The sequence below is a fragment of the Saccopteryx leptura genome, chromosome 9 (assembly GCF_036850995.1).
Source record: "Saccopteryx leptura isolate mSacLep1 chromosome 9, mSacLep1_pri_phased_curated, whole genome shotgun sequence".
NCBI lineage: Eukaryota > Metazoa > Chordata > Mammalia > Chiroptera > Emballonuridae > Saccopteryx > Saccopteryx leptura.
The window spans coordinates 87,607,421-87,630,944 of NC_089511.1; the positions used below are offsets into that span (position 1 = coordinate 87,607,421).

At 49.9% G+C, this 23,524-nt stretch overlaps 1 protein-coding gene across 2 annotated transcripts in view; it reads right to left on the reverse strand.

Moving 5' to 3' along the window:
• Nucleotides 1-3,536: 3,536 nt before the first annotated feature.
• The window catches only part of GRID1 (glutamate ionotropic receptor delta type subunit 1), an 840,295-nt gene continuing 820,307 nt past the window's right edge, over nt 3,537-23,524 (reverse strand). For both annotated transcript variants that reach the window (XM_066349531.1, XM_066349530.1), the window contains 3 exons: nt 20,610-20,776; nt 14,135-14,375; nt 3,537-4,241 (listed from right to left, as the gene is read on the reverse strand). In XM_066349531.1, the coding sequence (XP_066205628.1) occupies nt 3,813-4,241; nt 14,135-14,375; nt 20,610-20,776 (837 nt within the window). In that variant the 3' untranslated portion in view covers nt 3,537-3,812. The remainder of the gene's footprint in view (nt 4,242-14,134; nt 14,376-20,609; nt 20,777-23,524) is intronic.

Consider the following 23,524-nt stretch of genomic DNA (forward strand, 5'->3'; position numbering starts at 1 on the left):
GATGCTAATCCATGAACATGCACCTTTAGGAGTGAAATGTGAGTTGCTCAAGAATCTTTACTCAAAATGAAGGCCGAGGCCCAGAAGTAAAGAGCCCTGTAGTCTCAGAAGCATAAAGCCAAACAGAGATCCTAGCTCTCCATGGGACCATGCCCATCTCTGTGACTATTAAATAAAGAGAGCAGAGGCTAGAGAGACCACTGCTCCATCCACGCCATCATGGCTGTTAGGCCTAGGCGGCTTTTATTTTTTGTGTGTCCTTGGTCTTCTTTCAGTGCTTGAAACGATAAAATTAGTTGTGGAATTAGTTTCACTGTGGCTAAGTCTGGAAGGATTTAGAATTTAGGAACAGGGCTGCTTTTACTGAAGAAAACATAGCCCTTTGGGAGTCCCATCCAGGTTCCTGTCTGTTCAGATACTCTGGGAATGTCCGCCGGTTTCCACACACTTAGCTCTTGGAGCTTGCCCCCAACGTTGGAGAAGTATCTCATTGGTTCAGGGAGAGAGGAACCAGGGCTGAACAGTCTACTTACATTTTTGGAAGTTGAGATCCTGATGATAAAAACCACACTCCTCAGGTTGGTCTAACCCAACCCAGGGCTGACAACGGCTTGTTTCTCCAGTGAAGGTCGAGAAGTCCGAGGGGAACCTGTGATGCAGAAGGTAGAGCTGAGAGTCTGGGAACGTGGGGCGCAGGGCCTGGGCTGCGGGGCCCGGGCTGCAGAGATGAGCAGGAACACGGAAGTCCATCGTGAAATGGCCCCTAAGACCCTCTGAGAGTCAAATACCAAGGAGCCCAGTTCTGCATCCTCAAGCAATGACAGCCACTCCCTTCTGGTGGAGGCCAGCGCACAGGGAGGCGATTTATCTGAGGTCTGAGTACAGAGATGAGAGAAGAAACAAAACCAGCTGACACTTAGAAGGAGTTCGTTCCGCCAGGCCATGGGGACACAGCCAAGTTCTCTCCCAGGAGTTGGCCAAGAACTCACCCTTTCAAGGAAACTGTTCAGTAAACCGACAGTTAGAACTGCTTCCAGCCTGTCCCTCATGTTGAACTCTGATCAGTGTGGGGAACTCTGGGTATAAAAGGGGAGGAGGCCATCCCTCTCCTCCGAAGCATAGCTGAGACCTACTTGGTCAGCAGAGGCTCACTCGTGACTGTCCACACCAGTGGGGACAGTGGCTCCTGGCCACAGCGTACAGGGCCACGCAGGTAGCACATCTTCATCCCAGAGAAAAAGGAGGTAGGGAGCAAAGTCAACTTTTATTATTCAACAACTTTAATTCAAATGCTGATCATTATTTGTGGTGTCTGAAGGCACAAAATATATGTAAAGTGTTATGGAATCGTCTAAACAGAGTTATAAATCCAAAGAGCAAAAAGCATGGGAAAAAAATGATACATTCTAAGACAAGACATTGGAGTAGGGAAGATTTTTTTTTTTTCTAGAGAACTTGCTTGAATATCAATCATTTTCCCTCATGCCAAAGGTAGAAGATTTTTAAAAAATAACAAACATGATGAAGAATTACACCATGAGAGATGTGTGCTCTCTCTCACACACACAGACACACCACATGCGTCATCTCTCCCCCCTCTCCCTGACATCCACTCTAAGCACAGCTGTCCAGGTAAATATCCATGGTTTTCCCCAAAAGACAGGCCCATCTCTTGGGGGAAAACAGACTTGGGGGTGAGATAAGGCAGTGAGACCACAATCTGATTTAAAACAGAGAGAGATATCTATGAGAAACTGACCATCCAGGGTGGAGTCCCCAGTGTGCTGATGGGGAGGACATGGAGCCTGGTCTTCTTCCTCAGTTTAACCACCGCAGCTCACCTGGACGTCACTGTGAGCACGCGCCCAGCTCCTGGGGTTGCACGCTCTGATTGGAGAAATGTCGATGGATCACCTGGAGGGAATCAGGCCCCTTTCCAGCCATCCAGAGGTAAATAACATGATTATAAACATGCCCCCTCCCTGGGGGTTTTCAGCTATGGGGTGTAGCCACTCCATGCTACTCAGTGGTGTTGCCCGAGACTGTCGGAAGAAATCAATCCTGGACTAGTTAACACCCTCATACATACATCTGTGGCATTGACTCTGCAAAGCTATAGGAGAGGCAGTTAATGGGACTTCGTATTTCTCCCTGACCACAGTCCCAGGCTCTCATCTTCCTGATGACTGCGGGGGAGGGGATCCCACCCAGCTGGGAGCCCACCCTCTCCTCTTAGGGTCTGCTGTGGGCCTTGTTCACCATTCTAGCAGGTGATCAGAATCACCTTAGTCTGCAAAAGGAGGGGGGGATGAAGTGGTACAGCTAATTTTTCTAAAATCACTTGGCTCTTAGTGGTTTTTCCTCTGGTTCTATAGCTTCATTGCCTCCAGAAAGGGCAATGGAGGGAGGCAGACTGTCAGGTTACCCTAACCTTGAGAAGCAGCATTTCCCAGATGATTCACCAGCCCGGGGACAGGCCTGGGAATCTCAGAGACCGTAATAGGCTCTCAGTCCAGAGGGTCCTTGCTAAGAGCTGTGTCACTGCTTGAAGTCTCCTGGGGGTCAGGAGAGGTGGCGGAGCAGGGAGGAGGGTGCAGGCTGGGTGCTGGCCCTGTTAGGCAGACTGTTTTCATGCTTTCAGACTCGGAGATATACTTCTATTTTGGGGTCTACTCTCCCAGCAGATGAGAGTTATTTGTCTTCACATCATACAAAGTCATGCTGTTCCTTCTCTAAGAACCAAGGCTCCTTCCCACCTGAATGCACATGGTCCACTTCATCTGTTCCCAGCACTCACCATCACCTCAAGGACTGGTCTGCTCACCTCCCTCCACCCCAACAGCATCCTTCTACCTGAAACCACCAAGCTACTACGCCTTACCTCTGTGACCACCTTTGTCTCTCACCGGGGACCACGCATCCCAAACCAGGGAGAAATCCTCCCTCTACCAGGCCTCTCTGCCCACCAGCTCATTTGGTCCATATGCCATACCTTGCATGTCCCTATTCCAAAAACTGCACCAGGCCAAGCCCACCTGTGTCCTGCCCACCCCCTCCTCCCAAGGTAAAGATGGAGCCTGTCTCCTTTTCTCATAGTCTTTCACTTATCACTTCTTCTAATTAGGAAAACAAAATAAAAACCAAGGCCACCAGCACAGCATGTTGGCATCAAAACCCTCAGAGACCATAACTTCAGCATGGGTGCTTCCTCAGCCCACAGTGCTGCCCCGTGACATACAGGGCATACCCGCGGGACTGCCCGTGTCCTGGGAGCCTCCTCAGCCCCAGGCCGTCAGCGAGAGTGGATTACCCTACAGCACAGGCTCAGGACTGTGGCCCAGTGCTGGTCAGGGCTCACCGTCTACCTGCCAGGACTGCCCCAGGAACCATGTTCCAGGCAGAAGGAGGTGGAGGGAACCGTGGCCATGGCAGCACGCACTCGGCTCCTCGTCTTCCCTCTCCCAGGATAAAGGGCTCCTTATCTCAGCACCCCCCGGCCCTCAGAAAGGCTCAGGAATAGGGGGCTTCTTTGGCACTTCAGAATGATCACAAGTAACTTGCCTTTTTATTCATATAGAACAAAATTTACAAAGTCATTCATACAGTTTTTGTGTTTTTTTTACTGACTTCGAAAATTGGGAATATTCAAAATACACTTTTACCCCACTCCAATCTGTCATTATTTACAGGTATGTACAAGAAAAATGAGAGTCTGTGTATATGTGTATGTGTGTGGTGTGTGTGTTGTTTCCTTGTATTAAAAAGCTCTGCTGGTCGGGTGGGGGATGGGCGCGGGAGGGCAGGCGGCGTGGTCAGATGGAGGTGCCGTGGGAGGTGTCCAAGGCCTCCGGAAGGACGCCTCCAGGCACGGGCTGGAAGGACATGGGGATGGGGGTTTTCACCGGGCTCTGGCGGAACAGCCCCCCATTGGGTGACCTGTGTTTGCACTGCATGGACGGCATGGTGGCTGAGCTGCTCAGCGGCAGTGGCAGGTTGCTGCCGGGCCCCGACGAGAGTGTCCGGCTGGTGCCGTGGCCGCTCTGCTCGGGCAGAAAGGTGCTGACGGAGAGCTGGGTGTTCTGGTACTCCCGCGCCGGCTCCAGGGCCTGGCTGGGGGCCAAGCCCCCCATCTCCAGAGCCGAGAGCTCAATGGATGCCGGGGAGATCTGCTTGTGGGAGATATCTTCGTCCATGAGGCTGTTCATGCGCCGGTGCACCTGTTCCAGGTTCACTTCTTTGTCCTGGAGGGAGAGCACAGGAAGGTCAGGGCAGTCCTTCCATAGGCCAAGGCTGGCTTCCTGTGATGTTCAGAGGCCTAGAGCCCCGAGGCCTCTCTGGCCTGTTGGACAGTGGATGAACATGCCCCCATTTCTCCCACCCACCCTCAGCCAGGTACACAGCCCTTGGCCATCTGGCTACTTCTAGGCAGCAAGGATCCCACGAGCCAGCCTTGACTTGACTGCATGTGCCTCCCCTTCGCACTCTGGTTAGAACCACTGTCTCCACACCCAGCGACTCCAGGGAAGACGCTTCGAGGAACAGGCAGACACAGAAGGAGGAAGTTGTCCCAAGGGAGTATAAGGTCCTTGAGCCCTTAATGTGCCATTTAATGCTCAAAAGACTTGGTGTAGCTGCCCCCCCTCCATACAAGAAGGCTGGACTCAGAAGGTGAATGAGCTCCCCGAGGCACACCCCAGTACCAGGCAGAGGCAGTGCCTGGAGCAGAAAATGAAGTCTCACCTCACCCCGAGGCTTGTTTCACCACTGAACAAAGTCTGCAGGGGTGTCACAGAAGGGGCATGTCCCCATCTGGGAGGCTCACGGGGCCTGGTTCCTGGATGGGGATGAAGGTGAGGGGTGGGGATGGTGAAGAAAGGGACTTCCCAGGGGTCAGCTGACTTTCCTGGTATCATAAGGCCTTGAGGTTATCAAGATGCATGTGACCTTAACTCCTGAGTCTCCGCATATGGTGAATGGCACCAAGGAAATTGTTTTGTTCATTTATTTGCCTAAGAAAATGAGTAAAATAGAACAAATATCATTCCTTTCAAATAACTTGATGATTTGTCATCGATGTCAGAATAAACCAGAACAACAAACTGCTCTAAAGCTCCTTACAAACAAAGGCATGGTGGCTGAGCTGCTACTTTCCCGGTTTCCCCGTGGTGGAGTGGGGCACAAGGCCAGGCGCCCAGTGGAGGGGCCATGACAGCTCCTCCATGAGGTGCTAGAAATGCAGCCCTAGTTTGAGGCATCATGAGTGTGGATGTGTCGGGCAAGGTCATGCCCACTGCCTACACCTCCCTGACATCAAACTCCAAGAAAAATACCATGTCAAAGTGCATCTCTGAGATAGAACACCACAGGCTTTCTAATATTGACATCCATTACAATGGAAAAAAGAACATATCCATTGCCCACCTTGCCGAGTTGTTACAAAAACAAAAAATGTGAAAGTCCTTAATGTGCTTTCAAAAAAGAAAAATAAGAAACCACATAAATCTAGGGGCCACTGCAGTGGCTGTCTGAGCTCCTACAGGGCTGGTAGGAGAGTATTTACCTCAGGAAGTGGGGAACCTAAATGACTGGCTTGAACTCTCTCTCACTTGCATGCACAACCGTGTGGCTGATCCCCATGAAGACTCAACCCAGCCTTTCTTAGGCAAGGAAGTTGCTTGTGAAGTTCATTCCTTGCTCCCAACATCCCCTGGGGTGGAGCCAACAGAACCAGTACTCTCTCCACACCTCTGTTGAGTTCATGACTAGCACACAGAGCTTGGCTTCCAGTATGACACCTGCTGTTCTTTTGCAGAACCTGTCCCAGAACAAAACAACAACAAAAAATCTGACATCCGTAAGATAATGGACAATTCATTCCAGGCCAGTAGTAAACCTAAGTATAAGAAAGCCCAAGAATAAGAAAGGTGTGAGGGCAGAGGAGACTACGGGGTATGGCTTGATGTCATAGATGGAAATGACATCAGATATCATTGGCACAGCCCTGTGGACAGAGCCAAAATTCTCGTGATTGGAAGCCCCACCCAGCAGAACTCAGCTGCTTAATGTCAGGAGGCCATCTCTGAGCTGGGATTGCGGCTGGGTGGCAAGTATCATCAGTAAGCTTGAGGGAAGTGGCTAGAGACTACCAGACCCCTATGTTGCTCAGCTAAATGTAATGCATGCTGTCTTCCACTGGCTCCTTCAATAGTTCATCAAATAGATAACAAACCAAGTTCAGTTTCTCTTCTGAATTACCTTAACAGCAGAGTTGATCCTTTTCTCTATGGAAACTTTTCTCCATTTTATTTATGTTTGGTTTTATTCTTGCATGTTAAACTACGTCTAGTAGTATTATTTAACTGCTGTGAAGGGTACTGGCTGTTTTACTGTTTTACTCAGTATCAATTCACCGCACCTAAGAAGACCATGTATCCAATAGGTAGGACTGTGGCCCAAGCAAGGACAATAGAATGGAATCTGAATCATGAACAAAGAGATTAAGAGACAGAAAACAGCTGAAATTCCAGCCATTACAGTGGCAGTGCTTCAACCAGCTATGTGCCCCGTGCCCATCATCCTGGGTCTCCCCTCCCAGCTCCCTGGACAAGCCTTGCCTCCTGCTTATCCCCCCCACCTACTTCTCCAGGCTCCTCATGGCTTCTCTGAGCTCCTGATAAGCTTAGGCTACGGCTCCTTTATCTGCATCAGTCAAAGTCAGTGCCACAGCTGTGTTGGTAAATATTTGTGTCCACAGACTGTTTTCATTTCAAAATGTATGACAAGCACAGACTTGTACCAGAGATCCTGGAAGCTGGAAAAATGGAGAGATAATTTCAGACATTCTTGAAGTTTAACCTTCCCTTCTCTTTGCAGCCAGAAAAGCTTGGAGAAGCCTAGACAAACCGGGTGGCCCTTCTGGCAAAGTCTTTGGTTCCTGTCAAAGAAAAACTGATGACTAAGTAAGAGGTCCTGGGGTCACTGAGAAAACTAGTTACTTGCCTAATCTTGCCTTTTCCTCCTTTCTCTTTTCCTTTCAGGGCTTTAAGGGTCCCACTGGATACAGGAAGAAGTAAAGTTTAAGAGGAGACTGATTGAAAGTAGGTGGCAAGTGCCTTAGTCCCAGATGAGTCCACTTTGGATTCTAGCATTTAGAAAAGAGGCGTGACCCTTTTTCTCAGTCAGATGGGCACTGGGACAGGACAGGTGTTCAGGAGATGTTCCCTATCGTGCGGGGGTTCGGAGATAGAGAAAGGAGGACTTCTTATCCAAAAAGACCTCAGGATGCAGCACAGAGATGGAGGAAAAGTGAAAGGAGCCTTCTCTATCTAATGCCAGGGAAACAAATACAGGAGAGCTTTGGGGGAAGACCCACCAACTGAAATCTGCTGAAGAAAAGGGTAGCACAGTAGGTCTCCAAGATGCAATCCTTCACCAGCGAAGTACAAGGGAGAAAAGGGTTGGTGGGGAGGAGGAGGATTGTTGCAAAGTGGAAGGGAACAGGCACCCATCTAGCATAATGATCACAGATGTGCGGAGCTGATCAGGTAACAAGCATCAAAACCTCTAGCATAAAGACCAACCCAGAGCATTGTTGTGGAGATGGCCCAATTATCCTAGAGTTAGTATTTTGTAAGAAGAAGCTTGAATAGTCTCATCAGTTCATACATACTTTTCCTTGTCTCAAATTAAGGACAAATGAAGCAGTTCCAAGGACTGCAAAACTGTCTGGGCCCCGAGGTGAGGTTACTCATTAGCCTGGAGCCTGCCCGTGGCAGGATGAGAGAAAATGTCCACCCATGTGAACAAATTCCCCAGGGAACCTTCCCACCCCAAACAGCAGTCAAGAATTCATCTTCCTGCACCATGGGACCTCACTCTACCCAAATTCTAGTCCTAGTGGCAGATCCCACACGAGGCAAATCCTGGGAGAAGAGGGTGCCTTCATGAGCTTCCTGGATCGGCCATTTAACTGGACGGGAAGATGAGCCGAGCAATGGCAAACACTGCGTCCTCTCAGGAGGACACACACGGCCTGTTTCTGCCTCTCCCGCATCCTCTGTGCTTCCTGCCCCCACCACGGCCCAGGGCCAGAGCTGCAGTGCAGAGAACTGGAGAGAACCGCCCTGCTTCGAAACCCTGGAGCTGTGCTCCTGGACCGCCCGGGACCACAGACTGAGCACACTCTAAGCCATTTTGGGGTAGCCCCAGGCCAAAGAGAGGCAGAAATAATCAGGCTGCTCAAGCAAAGTGGCAAGAGTGATCCGAATAATCATCTATATTTTATTCAAATGGAGCATTCTATTAGGTGATGCAAAGTAAAATAATGGACTTTTTTTTTTAATGTGCCCTACATTAGTTTATACCCTTATTATCTCAAGGTTTCGGTGTTAAACCAGGTAATGACGGCTGTAGAAAGAGACTTGGAAACTTGCCGCTTCCTTCATTAACTTACTGCAGGTAACTGACCCAGTAAAACACCCCTGAACATGACATAAAATTTACTACTGCATTCAGCCACAATTCAAGCTGAATTCCAGCTCTGTGTTTCTTACCTCATATTAAACATGGCAACAGATCTACCAACAGAGGTTACTGGGGACCCTATCCCAGATGTTGTCTTGCAGAGAAAGTCGTGTAATTAAACCGCCGTTCACCAATGTGGAAATAACATAGTGCACTGGAAAACAGTAATTAACTAAACCATCATCTGTATAACAGCAAGTCACATGTGGGACTTGTTAGAACTGACTCTGTTTGGCATCCAATGGCTCTTACTTTACTTTGAGCAGACAAAACATATCTATGGACTTCCCTTCTGGGATGCTTGTGGGAGGGGTCCTTGATACTAAGCAAAATGTAAGTGAAACCCAACAGCTGGGAGAAACACCATCAATGTGACATTCTGAAGTGTTGCTCCGAAGGCTTGCCTGACACCAAAGACCTGGGCTGAGAGTCTGAGAAGTAATGGCTGGGTAAGAGCAAAGAAGCTAAATGTGAAGTCAATGAAGTGGTCTCTGGAGATGATGGGTAGTTTTTCAGAGCGTGATGAGAAAAAGTTCTAATGGGCTTGACTGTATATTTTGGAGAGGAGGGCAATGAAAGGAGGGAGCTAATGAGCGCAGCCAGCATACACAGCTGAATCAAGGCTGGGGTGAACAGTCTTGCTCAAGGTGACACATTCCACAGTAAGTGGAGCATCAGGATCAAAGCCAACACCTGCCCAGCTTCCACACCTGGGCTGCGTGTTCCCAATTTCCCCTTGGCAGGATGGTGCGGACCAGTGTTTTTACCTGTGCCAGGACATCAAAGCATACCTGGAGCTTCTAGAAAGTACAGGTATTTAGATCAACCTAGTACGACCCTTTGGGGAATGGCCCCAAGTCACTGTACTTGTAAAAAGGTCCAGGATGTATCACTTCTGATGCACAGCAAGAACTGAAAGCCATTGATCCAGCCACGATGATTTACACAACAATTTAACACTAATAATGTTTTCTTTATGGGAGCCTGGACTAGCTCATTCATTCAATAAATACTTTTGAGCTCCTACTACCAGATGAGCTAATGTTCTTGCTAAAGTGTCCATCTTGGTCCCTGGCACATAGAAGATACTCAATACTTCCATTCAATTCATCACCCTTAACAAGAGATTCCACGGCTCCGGAAACTGGGCAAAGTGATGGGCATGCCGAGGTGGGAAGTGCCAGCAAGCCTGAAGCAGAGACAGGCAGGCCCACCGTTCGTGGCAATTTGGAATCACCCCAGTAGGAAGGCAGACCGAGGAGGTGAGCAGAGGGGGTTTTACAGAGGGGAGTCATGTCTGGGTGGTTGGGAGACAAACCCTGGTGTATGGGAAGTGTTCATCCTTCCTACTGGGAGGCCTGGGATAAGGCTGAAAAACACACTTCCTATACTTCCCCTCAGGGCAAGTTGTCTGAAATCAACAATGTAGCAATTGGGCCAGACCCAGTTTTTAGCAAAAGAGAGAAACTGGGGTTCAGAGGCTGAAAATGCCTAGCTGGGAGCCATGATCCTGGCTCAGGGAAGAACTCTCAGTTACAGTCTTCATTCTCCAAACCCTCTGGAAAACTCTCCCTGGAAGCCCTGCTCCTGTACATGCCCGATGGAAGGCCCAGTGGAAGACACTTCATGCGTCTCACAGTTCTGCCCACACCACTCTGAGTCCCATTTCTCCAGGGGTAAGGATACCTTCCTCATACATTTTTAAAGAGACTCAAGGAGAGTTAGAAAAGTAACTGTTGGCTGTCCCTGTTAGGTTCGGGTCCAGGGCTCCCTACCAAAAGCCTCAACTAGCCAGGTTAAAGTTTAGGTGACCAGGCACTAGGGAGGTTCCCGGTGCCAGGGAGCTGTCATAACTCCACCAGTGAATCACCTCCCGTCACTTATCAAAACATTCTGTTATTCAGCCATCATTGTCTGACCCTCAGACCTCCTGCCAGTTCATAATCTCCTATCACTTACCTAAACATTCTGTTACTTAGTGATTAACTATCACCCTGCTTCAAAATTCCCCTCCAAAACTAACCTAATTGGCTCTGCTCACTAACCTGCTGAAGCTGACATCCCCAGACCCCGAACTAACCTCCTAACTAGCTCTGCTCACTAACCTGCTGAAGCTGACATCCCCAGACCCTCGGGGCTGACGCCGTGTTGGGACTCAGCCTATCCGTTTGCAGATGCATAAATAAACCTATAAAACTCACTAGGCCTTGTGTGTCCCTCTTTTGGCAACCTGACAGTAACATGTAATTTTCCTGGCACAGGGAAGGTGCACTAAGATGTTCCTACATCCCTTTCTGCCCATCCCAGGACCCTTTAAGGGGTAGCGCCTTCGCCACCATTCACCAAGCACCTCTCAAGGGACAGGTGCTGCATAAGGTGCTTTGCATACCTTCCCTCTGGCAACACAGGAGCTTGGCAGGAATGAAGAGGGAAAACCTCTTCAGTGGAGTTACAGAAGCACCAGAGGTGTGAAGGCAGAGAAGGGTGTAGGGTCAAAGAAAGCATCCTAGGATCAATTCTTCTGTGTGGAACAGGAGGGCAAGTAGACAGAGGCTAGCCGCCTGACCACGACTGCGGGCCCAGGGCTGCTCCGCGTGGCTGCCTGGCCGCCTGGCTGCCCTGGCCTCCGTGGGCTCCTGGCTGCCATGGAGACAGGGGCTGGGGATGCAGGCATAGCAGGAAGCAGCAAGAACTCCAAGCTCCCAGCCCAGTGATGGATGATTCATCTCTCAGTCCTTGTGTCATCTCCCGTTTGTGCAGTTCTCATCTTTATTTCATGAATATTTTACGCTCAGAGCAATGATTCCGCTTCCCCATAAATCGAACTGAGACTCTTTACTGCGTCTGCGGAGCTCAGTGGACTCACCTGCATTGCGTAATGACATAATCGTCTGATTCTTAGGAAAAATGAGCTCAAATGCACATGAATATTAAGGGGTTGAATGCACATTACTACTCTTCCTCAAGTAGGTGTCTAAACTCTGAAGACTTGTCTGCACAAGCCATTAAACATGACTAGGTCTCCACCAAAAGACAGGTTTCTGGCTCTCAATAAATATGGCTAAAGCCCCCAAAATAAAGCATTCTAAGATGAACTAGAGAGTCTACCCTAATTGCAAATTTTGCTCCATAAAACACAGGCAACCAGTAACACAAAGTTGGTCTGGATTAAATACTCTTATTATTTGTTCAAGGTTTTAAGGATATGCTTCTAAAATCCTGCTGTTTCAACCGCTTTCCTGGTTCCTGTTCCCTTGATAAGGTTCGAACCCCCAGCATCTACTTCCTTCAGAGCAAGTCCCGTCTCCACTCCGGCCCCTCCCTCGTCTCCTTGCTGGTGCCGACACTCCAGCCCCCAGGCTCTGGGAGGCTGGTGACCTCTTTATCCCATGCTGATTTCCCTGCCTGAAGGGCAGCTCCCAGCCCCATCCCAGCTCTAGGGTCTGTACAAATCCTTCCACGCTCAGCTCTGAAAACCCCAACCCCCAAGAACTCTCCACAGACCAGTGCCCCGACCCTGGTGACCCCACTGAGTGCAGGCTGGCAGGGTGCCCCTCAGTACTTGATGGAACACACTGCTCCCTTCAGGATGGCCCTCACTAATGGGACGGAGACCACTTGGCTGTCTTCTCTGAGGGCAGGGCCTATGTTCCTATAGGCATACTTATTAATGGAGGAAGAAGAGGGAGGGAGAAACTTCATTGGAAAATCAGAAACCCAGATGGACCTTTCTCCCCCTCCCTGTTTTTTACCATGCGGCACCGGAAGGGGCTGGAGGAAGGGCAGCGGCTGCGTGTCAACCTGCCCCACATCAGTTCCCCTTCCTGTCTGGAGCAGGTCAGCGGCCCGGGCAGCAAGGTCCAGATTTTGTAAGCAGGACCAATGTAGTCATCCTGACCTCTTGTGCCTGAGATCCTGGGCATAAGCTGGAGCCAGACTGGAAGAGGGGGTGCTTTCCTGGCAAGGAGTGGGCTGTTCCTCATGGCTCGTCATCCCCTGGTCTCCTGGTCTTCCTGTCTCCTTCTCTCTTCACCTCTGCCTTCTATCGCTCTCCCATCTCTCCATCTCTCTCTCTCTCTCTCTCTCTCATGCATGCACATATAAGCACACAGAAGCACACACGCATGCACACAGAAGCACACACATACCCACACACGCTCACAGCCTGACATTTCACTCTGGGCTGTCCAGACTGGGCCTGTCCCTGAGCACTAAACAGGGGAAGAACAGGGACTGACTGAAAGCAGATGAGGACTTCTAGTCCAGAGGAGGGATGGGCTGTCCCTGAACCTGGCTCACATAGCACATTCTGGGAGGCTGAGCTTGAGTTTGTGTCCTCGGGGCCCCACTCTGCCCACGCCATCCCAGGACAGCGCTTCCATGACCATGCGATGCTTGCCCACCTGAGAATCACTCCGGCTCCCCTGACCCAAGGGGAAATTGCATAAAGGAAAATGGTCTGTGGGTTCAAGATTAAAACACACACACACACACACACACACACACACACACACGGTGGGTACAGTGTGAGTTGGTCCTCCCTGGTCCCACTGGGAGTGAGACCAAGACCAGCCCACCCAGCTGCCCACTGATGCTTCTGTGCACATAGACCTGGCCGGAGAGAAGCAATGGTGAAGGTTTGTCCTCACCCCTGCCCTGCCAGGACTCCGTGCAGACTGAGGAATGGGGTGTGGCTAGTCGTCTTTCCAGGTGACAGAGATGGTAGCCATGTCTAGACTGCCTCTTTGGATTTGGTGCTGGTTACTTTACAGTATCTTGTTTGAAATTTATACCTCTTTGTCCCCACATAATTTATAAGTGGAGCTGTGATTCTAGCCATAGCTGAGTGTATGTAAACTGTAGTCACAGCCTGTGATGAGTGGCTGGGCTTGGGCTCAGATGCGTGTGTGTAGGCTTCTGTTGACAGAGCATCATGACCAAGCCATCCTCCTTGCCACCCTCCCTTGGGGGAGTTGTCTCTGGGGGACCTTAAGGAAGCCTTAGTATTGTTTAAAAAGTGAGCTTGAAGAAGAGCAAAGACCCAACGAGAAGGAGGTGTGAAGGGCACAGTCAGCTTGTGGTCAGCACATCCCGGAAGGAAGGTATGTCTGGAACCTGGGTCTGGACAGAGTCACAGCGCTCCCTGGGCTGGCTGTGCTGGAGGCAAGTGGGAAAGTCTGTGCCCCACAGGGAGGAGCAAGAGAGGAAGGAAAGGACAGTGAAAGGGGCAGGGCCCCACCGCCATGCTGGGAGAGCGGGGCCTGTGGCCCTCAGGGAGAAGCCAGAGCCTCAGGGAGGCACGCGACTCCTGCCTCACCCTCCAGCTGGCCTCTCCAGGTCAGGGTGGAGGCGCCTGGGAGGGCAGGGTGCTGCTCATGCTGTCCCTGCTCTATAGGTGAGATCAGGACTTTAGTGCCGTGGCTGGTGCCTTGGCACTTTGTTCAAGCATGAACATATCCCCTCCATTTGCTCTTTGACTTTAAAAGCAAAGTAAAAGATGACAGCATCACCCAGTATAAAACACTACTGTCTCCAGACAACATACTGGAAGGGAACCACCTGCCAAGCAGCCCAGTAGGACTCTCCAGCCTTTAGGACACAGGGTACAGACCTCTTTGGGGGTCTCCTGGTGGCACCGGTTGCTGTTCCACCACAACTCCAGGGCAGCCACCAGGCAGGCAAGGAGAAGGCCGATGGCCAGGATGCAGAAGACACCAGCAAAGCTGTGCAGCTTGAGGGACTTGCCATCGGCCTGGGCACTGGTGTGGCTGGTGAGGTCACAGCGGCCTGTGTGTGGCCACCACTTCTGCTTAAGCACATCCAGGTCTCCGGTGTCCTGCAGCTCCAGGATTCTGAAAGATACAATCCGCATGAGCCATGGGGGTCCCGGCCCCTCCCCCACTGCGGCGGCCCCACTACAGACAGTGCTGAACTGTCATAGTGACTCTTCATCTTAGCTGTCCCTTCCCAATCCATTCTCCACTCTGCAAGCAGAGAGCTCTGTCCAAAGTACATAGAGAGATTTGCCACCCTCCTCCTCCAGAGCTTTGATGCCTTCTCCCACCCTGTCCCACTGCCCAAGGATCACGTCCAACAGCAAGGCCCACAGAGGCCCTTCACATGGGATCTGGGCCAAGCTCCGGGGAGGAAGTCAGGAAATACAGAACTGGATGAGATGCACAGTCAGACTGCAGACCTAGGATGTTCATGCTTACTCCTAAGTCTCTCCCACAGGATTCGCCAAATCATTCATTCATTCATTCATTCATTCATTCATCCATTCATTCATTCATTTGATTTAAGAACCATTGCATTGTGCCAACGATGATGTTCACCACTGCAAGCTTATGATCTAGAGACACACACACACAAGCGTGAAAACAATTAGAGCGATCAGTGGGGGAAAGAAGCTGTGACCAATACAATGACATGAAGGCAGAGTGCTAGGAGATGGTGCATCAGGGTGGTGGCCTGAACTGAAGGTGACAGGAAAGCGGGAGCCTGAAGGGTGCTTCACTCAGCACATCCTATGTGTGAACAAGTACTCTAAGTGCTTGACGAGCCATGCTTCTCATGTCAACCCTTTGAGATGGTTACTTCCATTTTCCCATTTTTACAGGGAAGGAAACTGAGGCACAGAGTGGTGAAACATTTTGCCAAAGTCCCTTTATGGTGGGTAGGGTTACCACTCAATGAGGAGAAGGAAGAACTTTCCAGAGACTAGTACCACATGTGAAAGTCTCGTCTGGGGTGAAACGCTCAGCATGTCTCAGAAGCTAACACGTAGTCACTGAGACGAAAGAGTGCTGCACACGTGCCGAGGAGAGTGCTGTGAGCCGAAGACGGAAAGGCAGGCGAAACCGAGCCCATGGGCTCTGAGAGGTGCAAGGGGTTTGGGTCTGATTCTGCCTATAAACGTGCGGCGGCCCCCACTGTGCCTGTGCTCCCCATGTCGGTGGCTGGGCGGCAGTTCTCCTTTGTTGTGCTATTTTATGGACTCCCTCCATAATCCAGGGGTATTAACAGTGAGCTCATGGTTCCTGAGCACCCCTAGGCTCCTCACACCCACGCTTTTCCATGTGGGGAGAGGTCTCTTTAAGCCCAGTCTTATATTCAGATGACAACACTCTCTGGACCTCTCTGAACCCTCAGAGTATACACAATTTGAGAGTGGCAGTTCTTCATAGCCAAGAGAAACTCACTGCTAACTGCCCAGTTAGTTGAGCAGCCTCTGCCCTGGACCTGCATGGCAGGCCAGCTAAGACCATAGGCTGAGGCTGAGGTCAATGACCATGCACAGGCTGTCACTGGTGGACAGAGAGGCTGGGAGCCCGAGTAGGTTCCCTGATGTGTCAGCATCATGGGCCCAGCATAGCATGGCCTCTCACTGGCTGGGAATTGCCTGACTCCATATAAAGAGGCTTTGGAAGCATCTCAGCTGGCTGTCCTCAGACCAGTGACTTGCCCCTTAACCTCAGTTTCCACATTTTTGTAACATCGACCCAGGATCCCTGCTATGTAAGCAAGCCCTTTGGGACAGGGGCCGTCTGTCTCCATGGTTTCCCCTAACAAAGCATAGTGGCCAGCACAACTTGGACCATCGACTGGATGTTTGTTTCATCAATAAATGTAGGAATGTATTAACTGAATATTGAAAAGAAACCTAAACTAAAATGGCTTGGGGAGATAATGAGATAATGTGCACTGAGTGTCCAGGGCACAGATTGGCACAAAGACTTGGAGCACGGCTGTGCATGGAGGAGCTTGATCCTTGAGCTAAGCACATGATTGACATGTTGCATCTGGGCAGTATGGGATCGTGCCCAGTATGCTGCTGAGGCTACAAGTCTCTCACACGGCCTGTCCCATGAGGAGCTGGGCCGTGCAGCATCCCACTGCCTCCATGTGGCTCAGATATGTTAGGAAAGCTGCATGTCTGTATGTCCACTGACTCATGCTGGCCGGCCATGAATCAAGTCTCTGCTGGCAGGTCCAAGTAGGCTGGGCCTCGGGGAAGTCACAGAACTCAGGGCTGGATATGCAGGATCTCAGGGTCTCTGAGAAGACTCGTGGTTGAAGTACCGGCTCCCCATGGAGAGGCAGCTGAGCCCTGTGTTGACTGGCACAGATTCTGCTTTAACACACATCAGTTCTAACCCAGACTCTGACGTCACCCTCACCATATTTCAAACCCCTCGACTTCAGTCTCACTGTTAAAACCTGCGATCATAACAAATGCACCAACCTCACAGAATTATTGCGACAAAATGAAAAGAGGGAATACACACCAACCACTGGGCTGAAGATCTGGCAAAAAATAAGAGCTCCATTAAAGCCGGTTCATAGTTGTTTCTGGTGGCCACACTGACCAGCAGTTCCTACCAGCCCTGTATCGACAAGAACTGCCTTTCACTGAGGACACAGTGTGGACTAATCAAGTCACTTTGTTTTAATACTCACCATAGCCTTCAAAGCAGTTCTCACTATGTCTGTGTCACCTACTGAAGACCTGGGGCTTGGGCTCCAGCTGACTTGCCCATGGCTAGAGTTAGAAAGTGGCTAAGCTCCTCTGCAGAGCTGGGTCATGCTGACCTGAGAGGCCATGCTCTTTCCAGAACACCAGATGCACACTGCAGCCAGCCTGGTCTCTGAGTCAGACTATGGCATCGGGGTGGTGAGGCTCTGGCCCGAGCATGGCTGCAGGGCCAACCTCCCCTCTCCGCACGCTGACAGCAATGTCAGACGGGTGGCTGATTTCACTAATGTCTCTTCTTCTGGCTCCTTATAACTATAATATATATATATATATATATGCCCCATATTATTCCAGGACAAATGTAAGGCAATTTCTAGGAAAACAGCAAATAAAATAAAATAAACATGTCAATCACAGAATTTAAATATGTAAGCAACAGAGGAAAGATAAAACAAGTTGCAGGCACAAAATGACCCTTACAACGAGGCGAAGCTGATGCATGCCATAAAATCTGTACAGTTTAGGAGGAGGCCAGAGCAGTAATAGCCACTTCCTAAAGCCGGGTTTTCCATTTTCCAGACAGCTATAATTGCAAGTGCTTTCTTTCAGTCAATAGTTCTGGAGCCTGCTAAACAATAGGTACTCTATAAATGGGCATTAAGTTGCTAAACAGTATTGAATGCCCACTTGGCATGCTATGGTCCGTAAATGGGCTATCGCTCTCAATACTCACCACAGGCAGAAGTTGTAGCCAATAGACCTTGTCCTTTGCCAAAGTAAGGGAGCATAGACAAACTCAAAAGGCTCAGTTCCCAGGACTAAGGGAAGGAAGGGTACAGTGGTTCCAGATAAGGTTGGGATCTGCTATTGACATGAGACCTTTTTTTCAGTAAAGGGCATGGAGCATTGTTTTCCAGCCCTGCCACCTTGCCTCTCGTGCATGCGCTGGCTGGGGGCAGCTCACCGTTTGATGTACACAATACCACAGACTTAAAGCGCCATTGGCAGCAGGCAGTTGGCAACCTGAGATCTGAGCATCCTCCCAAATAGATACCCATCTGTGCAGGCCAGAGAGGGGGTGGGGTGTTTCCAGCCCAGAAGGGGCTGCAATAAAGAGACAGATGATTTCAGGAGGTCAGCACAGCTCACTGGGGACATTTATCTGGAGTCATAGAGCACACGACCTCTGATGAAAGCAAGAGTAATTAATTACTTCTTGCCACAATAACAAAGAAAATGGACTAGCCACTCCTCTTCATGATGACCCCTGGGGTCGAAGAGCAGCCCACAGGGTCTCTTGTGGGAGGAATTTTAACTGTAGCCTCACAGTCAGCAAGTGGAGAGGTAATGCATAGGCCTGTTCCAGGCAAGCCTGCTTCTCTGGTCCTGGTCTGTTGCACTCTGGAGTTACACAAAGGACATCAGATTCCTTCTGCATCCAGCAAGTCTTAGTAATTGGGGGTGAGCAACTGCCCTCTCCCCACTTATCTCCTCAGGGCTGAGTAGTCTCAGGTCTCTGACCTCGTTTGAGACCCCACTGCCTGGACTTCTTTGAACAGTCAGGCGAGAACAAGCTCTCCTCTCTCCAGTCATCAGTGTTCACCTCGGCGGACTTCCGGGAGATGTCTGGGCAGGGCAAGTGCACAGGGACCCGAAGCTTCCCTCACTGGGCACCCTGTGCTTCCGTGAGCTCTGTCACGGGGCACATTGGCTATCTGGTGGTACTGCTGCTGCTGCACTGGCCCCACAAGCTCCCAACCATCTGCTCCAGAGAGGCAAGTATCCACGGGTTGATGGTCTGTGAATGCCCTGAGTCCAGTCTCAGAAAACCAACTGGGGTAACCCCCCAACACACCAGGAGTTCTGCATCTGGAGAGAAGCCATTCGTTCTTCATGCCTTTGATCTGAGCAATTGATAAATCACTACTCCTCCTTCTCTCCTGTCATCTCTCTCGCTCCAGGGAGCAAAGGGAGACACAGAATATACAAAATCAAGAGAAAACCGAACGGCCTCATTTAACTTAATTAGTTTTATCCTTTTTTCCAGTTTTGCAAACAAGTCTCAGAACAGGTGGGTTGAAGGCTGTCCTCCTTGCCCTTTCCCAGATGGGGCTTAGGCTCAGGTCCTCATGAGAAGGTTCTACTCAATATCTAGGAGGCGGGAGAAGGAAGGTGGGATAGCTCAGAGATCTAACGGCAACACAGGCACAGCACTGGGGCTCGGGGGACCTGCATTCTCCTTCCAACCCTGCTGGTGAGGGACCCCGGGTTCCAGTCACCCTTTGAGCTCCAGGATGTTTAATGATGCTTGTCCCTCCAAGTGGATGACCCTCAGTGCTGGAACAAGTGCATTCATCAGGAAATGGGTTTACCCCTAAGCCTGCCCACCACGTTGGCCTTATCACTCGGATACCTCTGTCACATGTTGGATTTTGGTGGACCAAAGCAGAGCCAATCTGTATGGATATCCTTCTGGGCTCTATAGTTATGCCCCCTTCACCCACCAGGATGTCACCTCACAGGCATGTGTGAGTGGTGGGCATAAGGCTTAGATGTCCCTGGGGACAAGAGCTCTGTTTAGCAGGTTGGTTACTAGGAAAAGGCCACTGAGCTTAACCATACTCTTCACTTCCAGCCTCTCTGGTAAGGCCAGGTGGCCCAGTCAAGGACTAAGGAAACTCCTGTGGCAGACAGCCGGGTGGGACGATGACAGACTACTTTACTCAAGGAGTCTGACCAGGTGTCCAGACAGTGTGTTTAGAAGCTTGATCTTGCCCCAGGGAACAGAGCGGTTCAGAGTCAAGGGAGGATTCTCACCAGCAAATCACATGGGAAGCTAAGAATAGGCCAAGGCAAGCTAGACACACTGTATTCATTTCTGGTAGAGGGCATTCATGGGCATTGGCTTATGCTGAATACTCCTATCAATACAGCCCCCTCTCCATTTCCCTCAATACACCTGCCATTTGAGAGCGATAATTACCAGGAAGCTGATCTGGGGTGGGTGGGGCGGGGCGAGAGGCCAGACCCCATACTCCAGTAGATAGCATCTACCCTGCTATGGGCACAGGTGACTATGAAGTCCATCTGCTTCTCTGATGCCACCTTTTCTCAAGTCTCCACATTGATTTTTCCTACTTCGCATTTATCTTAAGAAGTGATTTGAGGGTCCTTGCCAGATTCAGTGAATTATTCATTGAATTTTAAACTACTGCCCCTATCTGGCTAACTCCTACTCATCCTTTAATGGACATTTTTCACCTCCTCTGGGAAGTCCTCCCTGTTCTCCTAAGTCTGATCAGATGACCTCCTCCACCCTCAGAATATCCTCTCTGTCACATTTACTGCCCTGTGCTGACATCGCCGGCTCGTCTCACACCTCCCAGTGAGACCACACACCGCCACGGGAAGGGGACATATACTTCCTCTTCAGCCCAGGAGCTGGCACAGAACTAGCTGGGGGCAGGGCAAGGAGAGAGTACTGGAACACAGACGGTGCTGGGAAGGTGTGAGGAATTAACAAGTTTGTGTTGGTTCTCGTCTCCTGAGAAGAGGTTGCCCTCCAATCCCATCACAGGGCTCCTAGAGTTGCCTTTGTAACTGTGCCTACCTCTGGGAGAAGAGGTCCCTGTAGGGGCTGCCGTGCTGCAGGGCGATCCCATAGCCCTTGCTGCTGACACTGTTGCTGATGATGGTCACAGAGCAGTCATCGTCGGTCAGGGCTGCATACTCCACCACGGCCACATCCCACAGAAAGGCGTAGTTCCCCTTCTTTGCCTGAAAGATCAAGATTGCCATGCAGTCAGACAGGCTGGCCTGCTGGGTTAGCTTCAAGCAGTGGGGCATCTTGATGGTGAAATTTGAAGATGCTCCAAAATGGCCCTTGCGCCCACCAGCCAGCTCAGCAAACTCTCCTCCGATCTACAGATTGCAGCCCTGGCAGAGGCCAGACTGGGTCACACAGGACAGGATGCAATGCCACCTGTAGTGGGCTCCAGTGCAACATGTCCCACAGCAAGCAGCATGGGACTCTCAGATCAGTAGGCTCATCTTGGAGACTGCAAAAAGTCTGACCTCAGGGAATTGGTTTTTTTCCAAGCAGAGACTTAGAGGGAGCATAATTGTTCCCAATTACTCTTTCTACACAGTGTGTGCTTGAGCCTCCTTCGGGTGAACTTGGGAGATGGCTCTAGGTTCAGCACCCCCAAGTGGCCATGACCTAATATCTAATCATAAACATACTGTTCATGGGATGAACTCGTTAAGGACAGGGTCCTGATATCATGGTACCAGGCTGGGTGTCTGCCATTTGCCTTTCACGGTCCGCACAAGAGTATGCACACACACATATGTATACACACCTGTATGTACACATTCACACATACACATACATGTATGTATGTGCATGCACACACACACATAGGATCAAGTTTATGGTGTTGCCGTTTTTATGGCAATGCAATAGCTGCAGATTATTCCGTCAGGAATTTGTGGCCACAGCTGAAATCCCTCTCCACCATAGCCATCCCTAGCAGACACTAGATTCCATACTGGGCCATTCTGCCTGGAGTTTGGGCACTGGGGAAAAAATGTAAGCTGCTTTGCATTTTGGAAGATGTAAACTAGACATGGTCTCTTGGCCAACTTAAAACAGAGCAAAATATTCTCAGTGCAGCAAAGTTTTTGGTTTTATTTCTAGTGAGCATAAGCCTCTCTGCCTTCTCCTGCCCTCCTAGCACTGCTCCCATGGATGCTAGAAGGCCTCAGTCCGGGCTCAGCGGCAGGGCTGAAATATCACAGACAACCAAAAGGCAGGATGGCAAGCTGCAGGCTTCACGACACTGTCAAGGCTGAGTTCCCATCTCCTCCCTTTATTCAGCTGAGTCTTTATGCTCACTGAGACTTTCCAGAGAGGGCCACAGCTGTTACATAAAACCAGTCAAAATTTGACTTCTTTTGGGACTTGAAATGCTTATGGGCCAAAATGGCTCATTCTCTCCTCAGAAGTTTTCATCAGAAGGATTCGTGGGCAGAATGTGGCACTCCCCAGAATAGGCTGCTCCCAGCCGTTCACACAATTTTACTCAATGGCCTTATAAGAAATAACGCACATCTGTGCCACCCATTGACTTTCACCTCAGGAGGCCATTCAAGGATTCCATCAAATCCTTGTTCTTCAGCCGAGCCAATTTCAGAAGTCCCCAAAGGACTTTGACCCAGGTTGCAAAATTACACTTATCTCTGTCCCTCCACATGGGAAGATTACAGTCTTTGAAATTTTTTCCTGCTGACAAACAAGTTTTCCTATAAAAAGATATCAATTTTCAACCTCTCAGTAACCAAGTTTCTCAGCAAAACGTTGACTTATGACCTAATATTTGGCTTCAGTCTGACTTTGGAGCATTTTACATCTATGCTCACAATTCAACATGACAATCTGACATTGTTATTTGTATGATCTCCAAAGGGCATGTCACGCTGAAGGAAGAATTAAGATCAGGTTCACTTCTACCTTTCAGGTGAGGTTACAAAAAGGAAAAAGAAAGAAGCTGGACCAGACTTAGTAAAAACTGACTCGGGCCACAGTCTGGCATGGCCACTCTGATGGAGTACTTGAACTTGAATTTCTTCAAATCCTTAGCATTTGTGACTCCAGCTTGGGTTAAGTGACAGGTGAGCACCCCTGAACAAAGGGAGTTGCCTTTACAGTCCTGCCAGCCTGCACTAAGGAGGCAGAAAACATATGAAATGGATGCTGGCAACGTCTTAGCTGCAAGTTCCTGCTAACCAGGAATGCGGCCAAGAAGAGAGGGGAAAGTAGAAACCTCCTTCATGAGCTGCTGAATGACCCTGGGCCCTCAAACTCATCAGTGGTGAACAAGGACTAAATGTACTATTATATTTCTTATGTCTGCTTCAAGAAGCACATGGCTGGTCCCTAGTCTACCTGACAATGCCAGAACAGGGAGGACCTGAGGGCTGATGTGCCACATCTTGTATATAGCCTAAATCTCCATCCCTACCTCCCTTCTTCTCACTTCCCCAGCACCCCAGGGCTTCCTGAGGCCTCCTCTCTAAGCTCCACACTGAGTAAAATACAGCACCAAGACCTTCCCTGGGCTTCTCAAGTTCATGTTTAAGTAGAACTTTCTGGACCTTGCAGAGGTCTGTCTAATATTCCTTGTGTATCACAGTCTGGTAAAAGACAGAAGTCTTTTTAGGTCTGACCACATTCTCAGGAACATTTCAGACTCTAGCTCTTAAGAATTTCAATGCCCTCCTCCCCACCATGACTATGTCTCCATTACACAGACCTTCTTCTTGCCCTTTGCAGAATGAGCTCCTCACATAACCCTAAAATTCTAAAATGTTCCTCTTCCTTGTAGAATCAGAACCAGTTTCCACATGGTCCCTGATATTCGTATGTCCATCTTCTTACTCTGTGTGCTTAGCCACCATCGCCAGTTTCTTCCTATGTAGGGAATATATCAAACATCTGCCTCCGGGAGAGACAAGCACTTTCTT